Below are 21228 nucleotides of genomic sequence, written 5' to 3'. Positions count from 1 at the left end.
GTGTGTGTGTATGTGAGGAAACAGATTAGTGCAGTGGAAGAGGTGTTCTTGTGAGGGGGAAAGAGGGAGCATGACACCACAAAGGTGTACTTTACTATAGCAGTGCTCCATTTCTGTAATCCTGTCTTTCTTTCTTACTCTTTTTTCCTCTTTATCTTCTTCTTCCTCTTTTTTCTTTGTCCCACTCATCTCAACCCCCCCCACTACCACCACCACTTCACTTTATTTTACCCCTCATTTTTACTGCCGCACTTGCACCACCCCCCTTTCCTCTACCTCATGCCCCCTCTTTTTCTCCCTCTTCCGTCTCCCCGTCCCTCCCTCTCTTCTTTCTCTCTCTGCAGTGCAGCACAGTGATTATCATTCCTCTCACAGAGTCAGGCCTGATAGTCAGATACTGCTGAGCACCCTTCTACATCACCTGCTTCTACAGGGAGCAATGGAGACAGAGGAGAGAGAGAGAGAGAGAGAAAGGAAGGAAGGGGGAGGGAATGGGGGAGTAAACTGATGAACTGCAGTACAGGAGGAATGAAAAGTAGAAGAGGAGGCGAAATGAAAGAAGAGAGTGAACGATAGGGTGAGGGGGAGCAGAGAAATGTAGCAGGAGGGGAGAAAAAATGGGGGGGGGGGAAGAAGCATGGAGAAGGGAGGATTGCTCTTACTGCAGAGGTGGTCCCACTGCAACATACATGCTGCATAGTTATGAATGTGCCAGTGTGTACGTGCACACCTGCGACAGTGAGCAGAAGCAAGCAGGTGTGCCTAATGTGTGGATTTAAGGCATCTGCATAGACGCCGTGTGTGTTGTGGTAATAAGGCGCCTTGCCTCATCAACATCTGCAAGTCAGACAGCGCTCACATTGCTTCACTCCCGCCTGAGCCGAGTTTCAACCTGCTCCAGACCAATGTTCTGCATTCTGCAAATACCACAAGGGTCCACCGTCTGTCCCCTCATCCCATGACAGCATTCTATATCTTCATTTATCCTTCAGACAGCCTGTGGTCACGCAGAGGTTTCCTCTGTTTCTGTCATTCTTATACATTTTCCCTTGTTTACCAGACTCTTTGACGTGTTCTCAACCAATTGTTATCCGTTGTTCTCTCCCACTAAAGTCTCTCCTGGACACGTCTTCACTTGTTTGCTTGACCTAATGGCAACACTTCAGCATAGCCTCAGGAAACTGCATTCCAACACAGCACACACACACACACCACTCTATTGCAACACTGAGGGCTTAAATACAGCTGTAGATGAGTTAACCGGTTTGAATGTATTATCATCAAATGAATTGTTAACCTGTACCATCCTGTTCACAAAGCAACCACAAGAAGCGTTCTGTCAGCGTACTCTACTGGTTTCTCTTCCACAGCTACCTTTGATGAATAACTTCAGAAGGAAGCAAAAGATTTCAAAAGATTTGAGAAACACTTTCGTTAACAGATTCTAATGTATAGTAAGAGCTGAGGAATCCGACCAGTCGCCTATTCATTTTATTTGGTGGTGGAGGAACAGCTAGAGTGAGAGAAAAATGTTGAAACACAATGCTTAAAAAATACACATGCATATTATAAGTGAGATAAAAACACCCCAGATATGTTATCAAGCTATTTTTCACACCTAAGTGTTAGACATCTGGGGTGTGTAAAAATAAAATCTAAATGCTAAAATGCCTGAAAACCGAGAACATACTTCTGTATGTGGATGTGCTAACCCTTTTTTTTACTTCCTACACTGTGTATCATTAAAGATTTAAAATTGACAAAACAGACAAAAGTAAAAGTCATGACAAAGTTTACTGGAGTTTTTACAGCTGAAGAGTACTGCAGGTTGTGTCCTCTTTTACATTATATAGGATGGACAGATCTGCAGTTTAAAGCTAGAATATGTAAAAGCAGCTATATGACTATTTTCAACCTTAATGGTATTGAAAGTGCTTTACAAGATTTGTCATTTAACCAGTTACAAATTCACACTTAATGGCAGGCAATATGCTTGTCCTCCCACGGTTGGGTGTTACAGGAAACTTTCCTTTTGAGCCACCCCGGATTAGTTTTAGTTTAGTTTTTCAGCAGAATAACCTGCAAAGTTTGGGTTATTTTAGTTTTTCTTTGGGGTCATTTGTGTCAAAATAACTGTTTAAATAAATCATTTCCACACCTGCTTATCAAAATCTTTATATATTAAAGAGGACTAGGCAGGTTATCTGCAGGTCCTGAAGGGTTACGCACACAAAGAGAGAGCATTCATGCTTTAAAAAACAATCAACACAAAGGCCATCTCTTTAATCATTTTAATACTCATATTGAGTTCACATATTCAATCCAAAGAACTTCTCCTCCTCTCCTCTTTCAAACTAGTCCCACATTCACATTTACTGGCTGCATTAGCACAACGGAGGCAAAACAAGAGAGTGAAAGCAAAGGTCATTTTGACTGATCAGCATTCCAGTTATGAAGTCTGGTACCGTACGCATGTGGTGTCAACAGAAGCATATTTGTTTTCACTGGGTGTCGTAGCAGCAGAGTGCAGTATCGCCTTACATTTTGCACATTTATAGCTGTAATATGCATAAGACTGACATTTTATCAGCTTGGTTATTTTTAGGTAGTAAATAAGCTATCACATTATGAGGAACAGGATGAGCTGACATGAGCTGATGAACTGTAATATTGATCTGGGATTGAATATCAGATATCTGCTTGTCCATATCTGTTCAAAAATGGTGTCAACATTACTCCAGTAATTTAATTGTGTTTTATATATATATATATAAACGAATTATTCAGTTATAACAATTATGTAGAAGTGTTAAGGCTATTCCATCCACTCAAAAGGTCATTTTGTCCACTAGAGCTGTTAAGCCTCTTAAAGAATTCCATAAATGTGGCTTTTAATTGAGACTTTCAGAATCCCATGAGGGTCACACAATCCAATTTCTAGAAAAAAAAATCATATTGAAAAAAAAAAAAAAAATGGTGTCTGAAAGAAGCGATTGCAAACAAGATGGCAGGTGTCCTTTGACACATTGCTCACAAAATCCACTTCTTCTCTGTGACAAAAAGCAAGAATAAAGCACATCTTTTATGCAATTTAATTCGTTTAGCTGTAATGATTTGATTTTTGACTCTCGATTACTTGATTATACCCCCCACCCCCATCCCCTTATCAAATATTCAATCAAGAACATAAAGCTATCAAGCTGTGTGTGAATAATGATTTAAAAACATCTCGATATCAGTCCTAAATAAGCCTCATTAATCAAAATCCAATTATATCCAATGCAGTAAGTGAATGAATGCTTTTATTTACTCTGTTTGCAGAGCCTGGAGTGCTAGTGTAAGTAAAATAACAAAGTTTAACAGAGATCGGTGAGGATTGACTTGTTTTTGGAGCCAGCCTCAAGTGGCCACTTGGAGAACTGCACTTTTCAGCTTTAGTTTGAGCCCTGCAGGTTGCTGCTTGGTGCTTCGAGCCCATACAGTAACTAGTGTGTACTGCGGCTGAGGATGCAAGGGTGTCCACGTGTGTGTGCACGCAAACACCTCAAAGTTAGTAGCAGAATGAAGTTGTGCCTAAGGGAGTCCGCATTGTTACAGCTAACATACTTGTTATGTTAAGAAGAGGAAGACAGTGTAATGTATAACAAACTAATAAATAATAAAATCAGCCATTACACGGTGGCTTTCCCACCACACCTAGATAATGTCAAACATAAATGAGAATGAGCAGAGAGCCAAAGGGAAATGTGGCTCTAGTCCTACGACCATATTTGTAGTTTTGGTTTATGCATAAGCCGCAGCCTGTCAATTCATTATGCAGACCAGAGTGTAGCAGGGCATAGACAAACACAAACAGACACTCAAGTCCAAAATGTGCTCGCTCCTTCTCACACACACACACAAACCTGTCAGAGGTGCAGATACACACATGTGTTGAATATGCAGACACATGTAACGAGAAGAGAGGGAGACTGTTAATTAACTAGAGCTCGTTAATTCTCTTTGAACCGACAGCGAGGAGGTTTACACACTAATTACCTTGATGACTGAGCCAACCTGTACACGTACGCACACACACACGCCTGTCTTTAGACTACAAACACACACACACACACACACACACGTGTACTCTCACAGGCTGACATAACACATCTTGCAGGCTTTGAGTCTCACACTCATACACAGCCATAAAACACAAACATAAAGGTGTGAAGTCGCACTCATATGCGTGAGCATATGCACACACATACACACACACACATGCACTACAGCACGCTCTTGCCCCGAAATGAAAGCTATATTAGGAACACTTTTTTTTTTTTTGCTTCAGAGCTGCAAGATTCAGATGGCTAAGTTTATTCTTAGTTCAGACCCATCATCCTTCTGTTTGATTCACTCTGATCTGCCTGAAATAACTTCACAATAACTCCCATACAGGATACTCATATACCTGTAAAGTATACTTAGCATTACATGCACACACATACAAAAGTGTAATCACATATACACACACACGCACTCTGCCGTGCAACTGAGTGAAGCTCCCATGTCAGTATTGAACAGTAATGGCCCGTGTCAGATTAAGGCGAAGGTTTTTTTATGTCCTCCGTCAAAGTCAATTAATATTCTATCAGGCATGAATTCATAGGCCACACTGGACTTCAGCCAATTCATCCATATGTGTGTTTGTGTGCGCACGCGCACACACACACACACACACACACACACACACACAACATTTAATACATATTTAGGATTTTTACCAATCAGACTTTATTGCAATTGCCTAGCCGAGACATAATTATAAGAGTACACAAACATAGTGAGGTTGGAAAACATCAATGAGTGTTTACAGAGAAGTTTATTCCTACAAAGGAGGCTGGTAAAGCAGACGATATAGAATTAAGGTACAAGCAAAGCAGACAGAGATTTGAAGGCTTTTTTTTAAAAAAATCCATGTTCACAGAAACTGTTCAAATGGTTGCAGAGTAGAAGAAGAAGTGTGAGTGAAAGAAACTAATTTAGGAAAAAGTAAGAGAAGTGCGATAAGAAGTAAGACAGACTGGGGTGGAATTTGTAGAGCGTATTGACTAGAGAGAGCCAAAATGTGGGATTTGGCAGAAGAATAGAAGAGAGTTTTGTCAATGAGCGAAAGATTTTGAGAAAGAGAAGACAGAGGATGAGAGGAAAAAACGAGGGGAAAGGGGGTTAGGAAGTGTAGAGGAGTTATGGGTCAATAAAGCCCGCTGTGGGGATGCGGAGAGGGACTCATAACGAGGTCAAGGACACATCATCGATCGCCATATCATAAAGCTGACTGGCAAGGAGAAGAAGGGAAGGGATGGGGGAGGAGGAGGAGGCGGGGAGTGTGAAAAGCAGAGTCAACTGCAGGGTTGGCCAAAGGAAAGAAGGGATAGAGGGAGAAAAATACAAAATAAAATTATCAGGATGAAGGAATGAAAGGGGGCAGCTCTGGCCAGAGAGAGGGTTAGAGGGAAATTGAATTAGATGGAATCACGGCTGAACAGATGAATTCTGTAATAGAACACACACACACACAGAGAGAGAGAGCGCAACCAGGACCCAGCCTCCCAATACTAGTAACTCACTCTTTGTCAATCAAGACCCACCCTGTGGCACAAGGCTGGATTTCTGTATTCATGTTATAATCCCAGCCTCTCAGTCTGTGCCTCTCATGTATTACATTCAAGTCACACAACCAAGCGTCCAATTTTCACAACTAGATACTGATCTTTGAAATACCCACAAGGTTTTTTTAGCCATGTCAGCTGCAAAAGCTGTGGTGGTTCTGACTGAAATCTCTCAACAGCAACTGGATGGATTCAGTTTTGAACAGACATTCATGGTCCTCACGGGACAGAACCCACCGACCCGGGAAGATTGCTCAACTTCCTCCTGACGTTCTGACAGCTGACACATTATACCTACTTCAGTTATAGTATAGCCCACATAATCAAGTCAAGGCTTAAAACCTATTGTGTTAAATTAGCATAACATATTTCAGAAGGAAAAAAACGTGTCTTGTCAAAAGTTTGTAATTTTCTATTTTGGACAAGTTAAAATGACAAATATCCACAAAAGTTTTGGTTTACATTTTTCTGTCTGTACAAGGACAAATTGTGTTTAAAAAAAACTCTTCTGCTGGGTTTTTTTGTCCTCCAAGTGGTTAGAAAAGGGATTTTGGAAGCATCCTCACAATAGTGCAAAATGTTGTTGAATGACCTTCGAGGTATATCAAAGCTTGTTGACTACTTTCTGAGGAAGGTTGTTCTCTTAGCTCAGTGTCAGTGATGTCATGGTAACACAAAATGTGGCAATACTGTAAAAACTGTGTCCCCTGAAAGCTGAAGAGAAAGCGTGTTTAGACATTATTTCAATTGCTGTCTTGTTGTGATCAGAAACGCTGATACTTTTATATCATTATTAGCATTAAATAATTACTGTGTGATCATGAAAACGAGCTCTGCCACAGTGTTGAGTTACGATTACTCTATGATCCTGAGAAAACACTTTTGACAGCCTGTTAAGTCAAGAGATAGAGCTGAAGTATTTGTGATGCCGACCGTGTCTGATCTCAGAAAACACATCACACATTTTACTTTTTTTTTCATGCCTCGTTCTGACTCTTTGTAGTCAGCCTCACTCACCCACTTTTCCCTCTCTGTGCCATTGCCCCTTGTCTGAACAAGTGGAAAAGAGGTTGGGCTGCTTCTTCTAAGCTAATGCTCTAAAAATACATTGGTCCGTCTGTAGAGAGTTAAGATGAAGATTCCAAAAACTGCTGGTTTTCCATTAGACTCCCTCGTCCTTTGCCTTGCTTCTACTCTCCATCCCTGCTGTCTGACTCACTTTTCTCATTCCCCCCCTCCTCCTTTTCATCTGAACGTTGTTAAGAAGTGACAGAAGAAACAAGTGCTCCGTTAATTCTGCCTAATTAACTTTTCTGTGTTCGGCTCTCCTCTTGTCTTGCTCGTTCAGTAGGTGAACTGTTCAAATGTTTCCCTTTCTTTGGAAGAAAAAGGAGAATTGGCAGGGCTGGGGCTTTTATCCCAGCCGTCCATCAGTTTTCCTCCAGATTATCCTAAGGTGACATTCTGAGCTGAAGTTTTTTCCGCCCTAATCTGCTTCTTCCCTCTGTTCACTCACTTTCTCGCCATACGCCTGCATGTTTCAAAGCAGATCTAGATTGAAAGGGTGGTAATTTTGTGAGCAGATAAATGAGTATGAGAGGAGATAGGAGGGGTGTTGTATAGAAATGGGCTTCCTGGTGCAGAGTGATCCCTCCAGGCCAGACGGAGTCATTTAACTCTCTCTGATATTCTCTCAGCATGGATTTATTACAGGCTGTTTTTTTTTCCTTCTCCGAAGTAAAAACTGCTCTGCTAACTAGACGGGGGTGATTTGTGTGTCAGAATCGCAGCAGGTGTGATGCTCAGTTTGCATGATTGACGTAATTCATTACTGAAACTATTTCTTCTGCGCAACAGTAGCGCTTGTCACTGGTGGCAGACATTTCAATGGTTTGTGTTCAGTGACGGCTGCCGCCTTTAAAGCCTCATAGTTGCAGTTAAAAGGTTTTAGAGATAGAAGGCGTACGTCATTATTAATGCAGATACTAATGAACTTCCACAGTAAGGATAAACCTTGCTAGGACCAAAAATGTATTTTTGATGCATAACAAAATGATAAGAAACCATAACAAAGACTATAAAAAGATGATGTATGAATCAGAGTGCCTGCCTGAATATGCAGGTAGTTTTGATTTCAGCACTGGCTTTGTTTACATATATAACCATCTTACATGCTTGGCAGATGATCTCATCAGAGTTGACTTGACTTGAATAGTGCCTGTGTAATTCATGTTAAAGGAATTTGTCAGCTACTGTGGGGGTGTTTCCCACAGAGGTGCAACATTTAGATCCATGTGGAAACAAAGATGAGAGATCAGTGCATTGCTAGAAGAGGGAAAATGTAGGAAATCTCAACACCAGTCTAACCGCACCTGAAAAATGATAGTAGTGCCCGAGGCCAATAAAATAGTCAGTGTTTATGTAGCAAGAGATTAAAGTCAGAATTCGGACCTTGCATTCTAAATTAAGATTTACGAAACATCATAATACTTTTTACAGTTGGCCTAAATGCAAAAGAAATGAGTAAGTTGAAAAAGTTGTGACATCATTCTCCTTTTGTGGACTTTACTTTGTGCAAGCAATTTTATGTCATTCATGCAGTCAAAGTCGTCATTTTTACATGAAAATCTGTTGCACCAAATGTAACACTTAACACTGGTTAACCTATGTCAATAGAGCACCGAGTGCTTTTGAGAGTAGACTCTATATTGGCCAGATGCTACCATTAGGCACCACTCCAGATGAAACACAAGTGTCTCTGGGCAAACCAGAGGTTTGTAAACATCAGCAATGTTAATCTAAACTGGGATTAAAAGCCAACTGAAAACTTTGAAAGACTGCCCTGATTGGTTGACGACTATTACCCTGCATTGTGGCTGCTAAGCCCATAATCAAGGCGAACACGATCACATAATCCCAATATGTCTTTGCAGACCCCTGCCCAACAGCCTAATCCTCAGATTTAGAATCTCAGATTAGAAGTCCTGGATGATTAATCCCATATTGTGTGTGTGTGTGTACGTTCCCTGCAGGGGACCCTTCGTCGGGTGACCTTCTCTGTTGTGAACCAGCCCCAGGATGGCGGTTGCTATGACAGCGGCCTGGAGGACTCGGAGACGCCGAGCAGCAAGAGTTCATCGGGGCCACGGCTAGGTGCCCTGCCACTTCCCGAAGAAGGCTATGAGCGAACAACACCAGAGGGCAGCGTGGGGGAAGAGGAGCATGTGGAGAACGGTACATGAGCACAAACACACCAATCGCACTATAAACCACGCTGTAAACAGCCAACAGAAATCACTGAACCTAAATGGCTTCCCACATTTAATTATACACTTAAAGAGAGCTTCCCTCTCAAGGCCACTGTGCACTGTGTGCTGTGAAAGGCTTGGACATGCTTTGATTGTAGGTACACACAGACACACTCAGGCTCTTTCATTGAAACCTTGACTCGCTGTCAAGGGCTCAGCAGTCTTTTCTGTCTTCATGTGATGGCTGATGGGTTGAACACTTTTTATACAATTAAGTGGGTGCCCTGTGTGTGTGTGTAAGCATGTACTGCACCTTCTGTGTATTATGTGAGGATTTTTTTTTAGAAAAGCTACTGTGTGTTGTTGTTCCTGAGTCTCATCCATGGCCTTGCCCTAAGCTTCCCTTTCACCAATGAAATTGCGTTTTTACTTTTTTTTTCTACTCAGTGTTTTGTCAAGGATGGCAAGAGGCACAGGAAGCTTTTATTTGAAATCCTTTTGCTCCTCTTTTCGTGTGTATATGTTCCTGCCAGAGCTAAAACGACGGTAGCAATGCACCAAGGTCGAAGTGACCTTGCCTACTTTTCTGGGGTTTCTCCAGTTAACCGCAACTTTTTCACCAATGTGTGAAATCTGGAGGATTTTGTGGATTTTAATAACTTTTCGTCACGGTCAGACGGAGAGAGAAACTGAACAGAGAATTCATTGTGATGGCTGTAATTATAATGCATAATTATGTGCTTGTTTGGTTACACATGAATTTACTCTCACTGCCACTGCTGCTGCTGCTGCTGCTGTACATATTCTGACAAGAATTACTTTTCAGAATACAATGGAAGTATTTAATTTCTTGTCTTAAATTCAAGTAATGCAGAATAATGTGTTGGGTAATATGACCATTGTATAGTTGGAAGGAAAGTCACATTCATGTCATCTATCATCATTACACGTCCTGTCCACATGTAACAGGCTGTCAGTATTGATTCATAAACGATTGGTTAACATAGATAATAACCACGACCTTTGACCTGGCAGGTGGACATCATTGTTCAATCTCACTAACCTTTTGAACCTACTACTCATGGGATGTAGCAAATATGTAACTTCACCTCAACCCCTCCCATATAAAGTAATTTAGATCTGTCATTCAAATTCTTAATAATGATCGACCCTCTGGGATTAAAGCTTGTCTGGTTTGACCTCACCTTTCACCTTTCCTGTAATGCTGAGCGCTGCTGGCTTTTATTTTAGAACATTCTTCAGAAGTCAGCAACTTTTATTTTGCTCCAACAGCATTTTTTTTATTCAAATTCAACCTCCTCCTCCTTTCCTTTGTCTAACCCCTTCCTTTTTTTTCCCCTATTTCTTCTTCTATTTTTCTTCCTCACCCAATGTTCAACTCATCTCTTCTGCTGTACTTTTTATTTAAGCCTATTGTGAGTACTATACAATTGCAGCCACCCCAGTTTTAGTTGGGGACCTTTGCTACATACCCCTCTCTATTTCTCCCTACATTTCCTGTCTTAGTCTCTACTTTCAACTGTTAGATGAATGCAGAAATGCCCACATAAACATTTTATCTCTTCTTTGCATCCCTGTACAGATGCCAGACAGCTGCCAGATGTAGCCCTGACAGGAAAGTGTACCAGGGAATGTGATGAGTTTGGCCACTCTGATACTTGTTGGATGCCGGTCCGCCCCTCGCCACGACAACGCCAACGCCATGGCAGCGACCCCCCACGGCTCTCAACATTTGCTCCAGGAGATGACAACAACAATCTCCGTGGTAACGAACATGAGAGTGACAGCGAGAGCGCCGGCAGCGCAGGCAGCTCAGAACCCGGAATGGTCGTCGGCGGAGAAGGTCAGAGATTACCTCTAGCCAACGGGGACCCTCTCGGCACCCTGGGTAGCGGAGACCGCAACAGGAACATGGGCGATCACAACCGTAACCTTCTAAACCGCAAGATGACTTCAGCATCCTATGACACATTTAGCAGCGCTGGCTTTGGGAGGCGCCCGCAAGAAGAGGAAGGAGGAGAAGGCCAGAACCCACCTGAGGTCATACCGCTGACGCGGACAGGAGGGGACTACAAGACGACATCTTGCCTCACGTTGTCGCGCCGGGAGGTCTACCTGTGACAGCCTGGCAGCGGCGCAGCCTTCACCACATGACTCCCTTTGGCTGGAAAAGAGGGAGGGTAGAAACTTTAGTGGCAAGAAATGAGTTAGGAGGACCTTTAAACCTTTGAAGATGTGAAAATGTCCGAAAGAATCAAATTGGAACGTTTGGATTCTGCCTAATATTTATAAGCACTTAAGCATATGATGGATCGACTCTTTGGAAAGTTCTGACCAGGACAGACTTTATAAAACTATTTTTAAACTACTAGTGAAAGTTACCTGCAGGCAAAGACATTATGTGGAGGAGGACAACTTCCATCTTCTCTTCTTTTTACCTGAATCCAGTGCATGTCTGACCCTTTTGCCACAGAGGGATCTGTGTGAAGAAGAGAGAGATGGAGACGGTGTAAATCCTGAATTCTATAAATGGCTGGGCACGTACTAAAAACTGAGGCAGATTCGGACTCCACTGGTGAACCATCAAACCCTGATGTGTCATCCAGTCAAAAAAAAAGATTAAACGGGTCTTTGATTTTTTTGAATCAAATTCAAACCAATCAAACGTTCTAATGCCTAACACAAGAAGGGGATATTTAACCAATCAATCCCTGTGAAAATCTTATGTTATAAACAGGTGTGGCTGCTGTACAGTTACAAAAAAAATCTGATCTCAAAAATTTAGCAACAGTGTGAAATCGAAGACTTTTTTTACATCAACTAAATGTAACTATTCTGAGGTTCTCATAGAGTAACAGTAGTGCCACAGTATTCCTGGCGTGTGTGTTCATTATTTTTGCCTTTACACCCAGTCTGTATATATTGTATGTGTGTATTTGATAAAACTCAAAACTCAGTGTGCTGCTGGAGACTGTTTCAGAGTAGACTGAGGTGCTGACTTCATTACACATCTACTGTATCCTAACAGTGTTCATGTATGATAAATGTTCTTTCATACACACACACACATATACACACACACAGCTCAGCATGTAAACACATCTCATAACTTTTACAGAATGTGACCACACAAAGGGGCCACAGTTTATGACATGATCCAGTGGCTGTGTAACAAAGTATATAATAACTTGCATTAACTCTTACACACACACACACACATAAAAGTAGAAACACATATTAAGACGTGCGCTTCATATGCACTATGTGTGTATGTGCTTCTAATCATGATTTTTTAACATATTGCCTCATTGAACTAGCTGTAGCATTTTGCCTGCTCCCCTCCTGCCAGTATTTAAACATGAAATGTATTTAAATAATTACTCATCTCTCTGACTGATGTGTGAGCTTACATTAAAGGGAATTTCAACCACATCTACTGTAGGATTCATAGAAAAACCAAATTTCTGTAATTTCTGTAAGTAAACGAAAAAGAAAAGGAAAAAGAGACTGCATGAAAGAAAGATAAAAAGTTTTTCGCTCTTTTTTAAAACCTCATGCTTTTTTAGACGCCACGCCTTTTTGGATACGTCTGTAGTATATATGTGTGTGCTTATGGGGAAATGGAGATAATGATGGCAACAAGGGAGTTATAGCTTCAGTGGATGAACATGTTTCGTCTCTTTTTTTTTTTTTATAGAGTAAGGTTGGGGTAACCTTGGGCCTCTCTTTCCACTTTCCATAGCCCTACAGTTGGCACTATGTGTGCCAGAGGGCTGCAACAATAAAAGAACACAATGTAAGTGGGAACACAGAGTTTTGCCGCGACCTGTCTCAGCGCACAGCGCTGACCCAAACACGCCCATACTGCTGTGCTGAAGCACGCAGATAACAGACTCCTTCACATTCGTCCTTCCCATCAGCTACTGCACGACTTCCGACACACTCTGCTGCATCGGGCTGAAGAGTGGGTGTGGATCGAGGCCAACACATCTTAATTCCCATCATCAGTGTGTGGCTCAGTGGTGTGATAGGGATAATAGGGTTAGGTCGTCCCTGTGGTCTTAATGAGTTTCCTTTCTCCTCTCTTCTCCTCCCCTGATCGGCTCTGATCTCATTAATGTCTGGATAGGCGAATGTAACGCTGCTGGAAATTGCCAGTAAGTGTTCCTCCTTAATTTTTCTGGTTGTTTTGAATCAGACAAGGCAAAGCAGACATTCTTTTTTTTATAAAGAACACCCAACTCAGGTGTGCAACAGTGTTTAACGTCTCACACAGTCGCTGCTTGATTGAAACAAAGTAGTAGTAGAATACCTACTTAAGTTTTACAATGGTTATTCGGATCAGGAAGCCTCTGTAATCACACTTTGTATACCTGTACATACTTAACAACTCTGAAAAACACCCTTCAGCTTTGAGCCCACTGATGTATTCACTCCCTAAGCCTTCATTAACCCCAAATCCTCCAACATGGCTGTTTACTGAGCTCTGTTATTGAAGGACTGCGCTGAGGATGTAAGAAAATTCAAAGCCTAACGTTTGGAATTACTCTGATCATGGAGACTTTATAAAAAAAAAAGGCGACTGATGAAAACAATCACAATATCCTGCATGGTACATACATACTGAGAGACAACAGGACAACAGGACACATGCTCATTCTCTGGGAGAAAGAGTCGACATGAACTTGCCTCAGTACGCCTTAAAGAACCCACAGAGGAAACCAGTGTGTAAGTTCTGGGAAAGAGACTCTTGATGCAGCCCTGCCTCTTTATCGTGGCAGATATTTCTTCAAACTGCTGTTTTATGGCAGTTCCACAATGGCACCTTTCGAACCCTGAAATCTGGATTTAAGGGAACTCGTTGTACATGAATCTGTGTGGGTGTGTCCTTTTTTTATATACTGCACGTTTAAACATGAATAGATGTTTCAGACTACTGCAAAACACGGAGGGGAGACAGGCAGACAAGATCATCACCCACTAATTGAGACAATTTTACTGAGAGACAGTGGACGTCATTGTACCTGTCATCCCCCCTCGTGCTGTTACCCTTAGCCATGTACAGATAAAACTACACTGTAGAACAACTGGAAACCATAACAGACAATGGCATGCTTAAAGGTTCAAATCTGCACATCAGAAAAAAAGAGAGAAAAAAAATGTTATTTTGTTTTCCTCTTATTTGTTTTTTAAAGGGACTGGCTCTGTTTTCTTTCCCCTGCTCCCTTCCTGTAATTACATAATGAACTAATTGCATTTGCTATGATGAGGAAGAAGAGGAGCTGTCAGCGAACAGTTTGGTATGAAGACGAATCATGTAAGTTTGACTTTGACATTAAAAACTTCAAACACTCTTAAGTGGTTGTTTACATTCTCACCATATAGACAGTATTTCATTGGAGTGTGTGTGTGAGTGAGAGTGTGTGTGTGTGTGTGTGTGTGTGTGTGTGTGTGTGTGTGTGTGAGTGAGAGAGAGTGTGTGTGTGTGTGTGAGAGAGAGAGAGAGTGTGTGTGTGTGTGTGTGTGTGTGTGTGTGAACAGCTACAACTAATCCAAACAAAGCATTAATAAAGTACTTCGATAGAACTGTCTTATTTGTACCAAACTGACTAACTGTGACAAAAGCATCTTCAACCATCCATTTACTTTTGACTGTAAATGCCATGTAGAGAAAAGCTTATTCTGCAAAAGTCATCTATGTGTTCTAAAGTCAATGATCTGGAAACTTTCATTTTTTTTAAACCAATTTTTAGAATCTAAGTCAGTCTAAGTCTGTCATTTTATCAGAAGGATGCCTGGATACTCTTATTCTAATGTATGATAGCCATTTGAGATGATTGACGTCTGAATACATTTATAGTATATCACTGAAATGCGGCACAATCCACCGGCTTTATCTTTAAACGGTGAATTTTGTGAACTAGATCTGTGGACAAGAAAACTTTTCAAATGTAGAAGCAATTTGGGTTTATCTGGAAATGCTTCACAGGTGTTGCTGCAAAGATTAGTGTGAAGGACTCTGCAAGGAAGCTGCAATCTGTGATTTGTACAATATGCAACACTGCCACCATGTGGTCACATATCAGTATTACATGATTTTTTAATTCAGTTAAAAGCCTCCTAGATACATTTTAACATATGAAAGAGAAGAATTAATAAAACAGAGTTTATTTAAATAGAGAAGGATACTAACAGTTATTTTACTGTTGAAAACAAAAATATTCAACGTGGCGTAACTTAGATTATGAGACCTGATGAGCAAAAGCTCTTTCATATTGGACATTAAATGGTATATAACTTTGTCAATGCATGTGTTAATATATGTCTCTAGCAATACGCTGGCTGGAGAGCTGAACATAATTATAACAACAAAAAAACAAAGAAACATCTTCATGAACCTGACAGCACAGACACTACAAATACATGATAGCAACACAAACAATGTTAGAAATGTTTCCAGGGGACCGCAAACACATTTTGACATCCTCTGTTGTGTCTGCTGCTGATGGCGTGTCTGTATTCGCTAGTGTTTGCAGGATCAGCGCACACATTATCAGACCGATGAAGATGTTCCTTCTTTAGTTTGCTCGGATTTCCTTTAGTAGCAGTGTGTCAGGCTCTCAGCCGTCACAGACAAAATAAAGCTTTCTAACATTATTTTCACATGCTGGAAAACACAGATAACACCAACAAACATCCAAAAAAACAAAAAGCAAACAGTCCATTGTGTTCTGTCCTCCATCTTCACAGATACATTGGAACATCACTTAATGCCAAACGCACTTTCATTTTTTTTAAACAATTACTTAAAATTCACATCACATGTTGGAATAATGATGCCATTTGGGAGGAGGACTGACAGAAATTCTTCTGGCAAATTGTTCCTTTCTGAGGCTGATGGCTACGATAACAACCTCACATTTTGATTTAGGTTTTAGTTAAAATGTCAATTCATGGATTCTGAAGCAAAAAGTGTCCTCATTATCTTCAATTAATATAATCACTCGTATTAAAATGCCAGCATGTGTCACAACCAATAAAAAGTCGGTCTTCAAAAAAAAGAAAAGAAAAAAGAAAAAAAAGAATGACGACTTACTGACCACCAAGTCTTTGGTAAAGAGCAGAGCAGACCCTCACCATCCCCACAGGATCAATTGTTTTGCAGGCTGCAGTAAAAAGCATAAAAAACAAACATAAAAGGGAAAATCACTGAACCGCACACTAAAAGATATTAGCTACCTTCCTTGAAACATCAAAAGCGTCAGGTATCATATCAATCAACTTCCACTTAAATCATCTCCTGTGAGCAGTCACCATAAAAGGCTTTGTAAATAAATCACTGTTTTTCACAGGTAAATAGACGAGCAATTGTCTTCCGTGCAGATGGACGACGTTGCTTTCTTTCAACTCTTAATTAAATTCATTGGATAGACCCAGTGTGCGTTTTATTGATTTTATAAAAGATGGAGGAAAATGATGCGCCTGCTGAAGTAAATCCCACTTTGTTGACCTCCTGACACACTGTCCAGTGGCATCAAAGGGCCTTTTGGGGTTGTCAGATGGTTTCAGGGGTCTTAAGTGAATTCAGTGCCTTTGAGTTGCACGCTGAAGCTTCAAAGTGAGAAGTCACATTCATGTAACATGTTGAAACGTCCCCCTGTCTTCCTCATTTGTACTATCCGATCAGAAGGAAATATATTTTATGATGTCCAGTCAGTTAACATCTTACAGCCTAGCGCTGCAACGCTTTTCAACACCAAAGAAATGCTCGCCACAGCTGAGCACAAAGCAGCACAGATGTGATAAACGCTGTCAGCGCTGTTTCTCTGTTCAGGCAGAGCTGTAAACACTCTTTTCTCACCGATACGCCCGACAGATGAAGCCAGATTTGATGCTCCCCATGTTCCTCCATATAGGCTGTCATTTATGTCTCTTCATCTTTTCATGGTCACATCAGCCTGAACTTATCAAAGCTGTGCCATCAGCGGCCTTTTGTAGAACGGCAAGAAATAAAACATATGAAAGCATATCCTTCAGCCAAAAACGGAAACTTTCCAATTAAAAGTGGGTTATCCATCTATTCTTAAATGTTTATGAGGTGGGACAGAAGAAGAAATCTGTCTCAGAAATTCTCTTTCAGCTTGCTGTTTACACCATTAATTCACAAAATGTATAAAACATATTTAGATGGCAGTAGTCTCCAGGAGACTGAGTTGTCCCATTGGGTTGTTTGAGGGTTTTTTTGTTAAGTTGTTGAGTGTTTACATCTGTTTTCTCTTTTACTCTTTGTGCTTACATAGATTATAACACAGATGTATTCCCAAGAAATCTGTTCCTGTTTACATACTATTCGGTTGTCAGCAGTGGTGGAATGTAACTAAGTATTTGTACTTCGTTACTATACTTAAGTAAATTTTTATGCATTTATACTTTACTTAAGTAAAAATAATAGTGCTTTATACTTTATACTTTTGCAGCTATTATCTGTACTTTCTACTCCACTACAAATTTTACAATATCTTCAGTTACAAGTACATTTAAATACAGTTGTGTTCATACAGCTGTGCTCGACTGATGTGAGGTCAGACTCTGCATGGAGGTGGTGTCACGCTGCCAGCTGTGTTTCTGTAATGAGCTTTAATCATGATGCCGGTGCTCTGGCTCAGTTAGCTAACTAGTTAGCTACTGTCTGCTAACACAAGTCCATCCATTAATGTCTGATTAACATGAATTATAACATGAGTCTACAGCAGGAACACTTACACAGTAAAAATGATGAATGCCTGTTTTTTATTACCAGCCTCCCTGTTCGCTTGATGCCCACAGCCTGCCTCATGACACACAGACCTGTCCATAGCTGCTTCTGAGTACATTTCAAAGATTTCTGTACTGAAAATGTAAATTTACTACACATTGTGCATTTTAATTTTAAGATGATTTTGATTATTTTAACCTGTTCATATATCTTTTGCAAAGGAAATCTACTTTTACTTTTACTTTTAATACTTTAAGTACATTTAAAAGTACTTTTACTTTTACTTAAGTAGGTTTGTTAATGTAGCACTTCTATTTCTACTTAAGTATATATTTAGCTGGTTATTTGTACTTTTACTTAAGTACCAAGCTTCAGTACTTCCTCCACCACTGGTTGTCAGGCAACAGTATGACAAAGCTGACTGCAGCCTGTTGAAACATGTCAACCAGCAGGCACTTATCAGCCAATCTAAACAGTAATGTTATCTGAAGAAAACCTCATAAACCTGAGAAAGAAGCTGTTCAGTGATTTTAGAATAAAAAAAAATCATTTAAAACGATTACATGGAAAGAAGTTTTATTTCTCCTCTCCCACGGTGCACAGTCAGTGTCTGTCTTCTAGCAGAGCAAAGTCGATGCAAGCAGAAGAAAGACGAGCATCACTGTTCATTTTTACTCCGTATTACAAATAAAAGTTAGCTCAGATTCTGGATTATTTAAAAAAAAAAAGCTGATGGCCTGATCTTTAATCCATGAAAATGCACATTTTATTAACTATGATTAATAAATGTCAAAATCACCACCAATCACAGCACGTATAGTATCCAGTTTAAACAGCTTTAAGCCTATCACTCAATGTATAGAAGACTTTACAGTCCTGAGGGGCTATTTTGAGGGTGACACCATTTTCTTGTGTCTTGTTTTTTGTAATACATTTAAGTTTACAGACTGATGCATGTGTGATTGTTTCTTAGCAATCTCATATTGTCCTTCATAAGCAGGGACTGTCACTCCACTCCTACATCCTGTGATTACAAGTAATTAAAAGCAAACACACTGTCAGTGACGCAGATGTAAATCATACACCAACCTTATAAAGTTTGTGACATGGTGACATCCCAGAGCTCCCGCGGAGAAACCACTGGAGGTAAGGATGAATTTGGGGGAGTCTACACCGGCAAAGGTTGGTTTGTTTGTTTGTTTGTTTGTTTGGCTGCACATGGATCCCAGGCCTCCTGCTGAGCATGCGCTTCCGGGCACGCAGCTTCCTCGTCCACGTACGCGCAGGATTAATGGTCCGGGGCCCACAGTATGCCAGGATTCAGTTGAGATTCACGGAGGGTTTAACCACAGGTGACACGCCGGATAACTTCTCCACTAACGCATGAACTCCGTGTGCACCCGGGACTATTTCTTCCTCCCTTGTTGGATTGGTGGCAGTGCCAAGGCGACCTGGACTCACTAGTCCAACTAGTGGTTCATTAGTTGTGTGCCAGGCTTACATAGACATTCATGTACAGCTGGTATATATTTACTGTTTCTGATGTAAATGCAGCTGTGTGAGAACAGTCACCACCGCCTCATGTTTCCAAACCCTGCAGCTGTCATCGATGTCTCTGTATGAAACCGTACAAACTTAAACTATACAACATCTGCAAATCTCTACAACACCCCACGCAGTCCGCATTGCTGCTGAGTATCTGCAGGCTCCGTTTTTATGTAATGGTCCTGGGACTTTGGGACATCAAACTTTGATGCTCACTAGAACTCTCTTTACTCAAACACAATATTAGATTTGCCAGATCCCGCTCTACTTTTTGCTGTAAAGATAGCAGGGATGCTTTTCACATTTTCAATTAAGTACCACTGGTATTTATGTATGTTTTTGTCACCACTCAGTTGTTTCATCACTTTGTCTTCTCTGTCTTCTCTGTCTTCACAGATAGCTCTGAGACTGTGGTCCTCTGAGGTAATAAAAAAAAACCCTGATAGACATGTGCAGCTGATGACAGCAGGTGGTGACCTGTGATTTGATGTTTGAAGTGATTGCAGAGGTGTGTCACCTCAGCTGATTGACCAATAGTTTGCAGGTCCCATTTTCCAAATTGACCAGACACAAATCAGTCTATAGCTGCTGTTTTTCCCCCCCGAGCTCGTCAGCTGATAAAAATTTTTTTTTGCTTGTGTGCAGATGATTGACAGCTGAAGCATAGTTGTGACAGCAGTGATTTGTCAGCACGCTATTGGCAAGCTCAATGTTGGTATTTTACAACTTAAATTTACGTCTGTAGTGCAGAGGACATGGATCAGTACTTATTCAGTGGTGTGATGGCCTCACATGTGCTCATTTATTTTGGAAATTATGTGACAATTTACCAAAATCTTTTTTCTTTTCTTGTTTTGAAGATACATGGGTAAAATTTTGGCTAAAATGACAGCAACAAACAGTCCTCAAGTTTTTACTGACTACCCAAGACATCATGAGGTTGCGGCTAGCAGACTATAAAAGGATGACAACAGTCCTGTCTGTACACATTGCCATGCATTTTACTAGTGAGAATGTGAATTTAGTGTAGCCTGGCCTAGTATGTACTAGTATCAACAACAAACTTCAGAAACGTCATGCAGTGAAGTTGGTACAAATATATTTTCTATAAAAACAATCATCAAAGCAATTCTGCAAATATTATATTGCATAAAGCCCACCTCATTTCAGATAAAACAGTTACAATATGACACGGACAGTATGATGGCATCTCAATCAAGTTGAAACAGCCGGAATGAGGAATGAGAGGCCAGGCAAGCTTGATGATTACTGCCAGTCAAACAGAACAGGTTTTTTTTTTTAAAAGAAAAAAAAAAACAGATGTCACTGTCAACATTGTTTCCTTGATAAATGTCATTATTCTGCACGATATATTCCATCACCATGTTATGAAATCTGTTAACTACTGTAGATCACAACAGACAGACTGCCTAATCGCCTCCTTACTGCTGTTTTTGGTTGTACCTCACCCACAATCTGACTACATTCAGAGGAGGACAACATTTTCAGTTCACTGTGTAGTGGCTGGATGCAGCTCAGATATGCACAGCGGGGGCCTGTGGGACCATCAGTGGAAGGAGAGCAGCACAGCTGGCTCAGTAATTTGCCTGGATGCAGTCGATGCTAGTTCCAAAAAGCAGCCTTTACCACCTTTTCAAAGAACGAGAAGCCACCGCATCATTATGACACCTCTCCAGTACTTCCCCTACGATGCTACATACATATACAAACTGTTTCTCACTGTTTTCCATTTCTGTGATTTCATGACCTGCTGCAGAAATAGGAAAACATGCATAATTTCAGCCTCAGAAGCTCAATATTACATCCCTTTGGTTTGCTCCCAGAGCAGATGGCAGCAGCAGCATGCAGGTCTCTGTTGGTCTCTGTGAAGGTGATGTTGTCTGGATTCAGTTCATCTGCACGCTAAGCCAGAAAAAAAATCTTCCTTTTTGTGTCCTATATGTTGTAAATAAAAAATTATATGTGCTTTACATTCACCTGATCCACA

General features: G+C 40.8%; 1 protein-coding gene across 1 annotated transcript in view; it reads left to right on the top strand.

The window, feature by feature from the left end:
- The window catches only part of pcdh7a (protocadherin 7a), a 37575-nt gene extending 23613 nt beyond the window's left edge, over nucleotides 1–13962 (top strand). The window contains exons 4-5 of the mRNA XM_028414726.1: nucleotides 8684–8885; nucleotides 10503–13962. Coding sequence (XP_028270527.1) covers nucleotides 8684–8885; nucleotides 10503–11041 — 741 coding nt within the window. The 3' untranslated portion in view covers nucleotides 11042–13962. The remainder of the gene's footprint in view (nucleotides 1–8683; nucleotides 8886–10502) is intronic.
- The last annotated feature ends 7266 nt before the right edge of the window (nucleotides 13963–21228 follow it).

The sequence above is a fragment of the Parambassis ranga genome, chromosome 1 (assembly GCF_900634625.1).
Source record: "Parambassis ranga chromosome 1, fParRan2.1, whole genome shotgun sequence".
Taxonomy (NCBI): domain Eukaryota; kingdom Metazoa; phylum Chordata; class Actinopteri; family Ambassidae; genus Parambassis; species Parambassis ranga.
The sequence above is the reverse complement of the archived record's forward strand: the minus strand, read 5'-3'. Positions and strand labels throughout refer to the sequence as shown.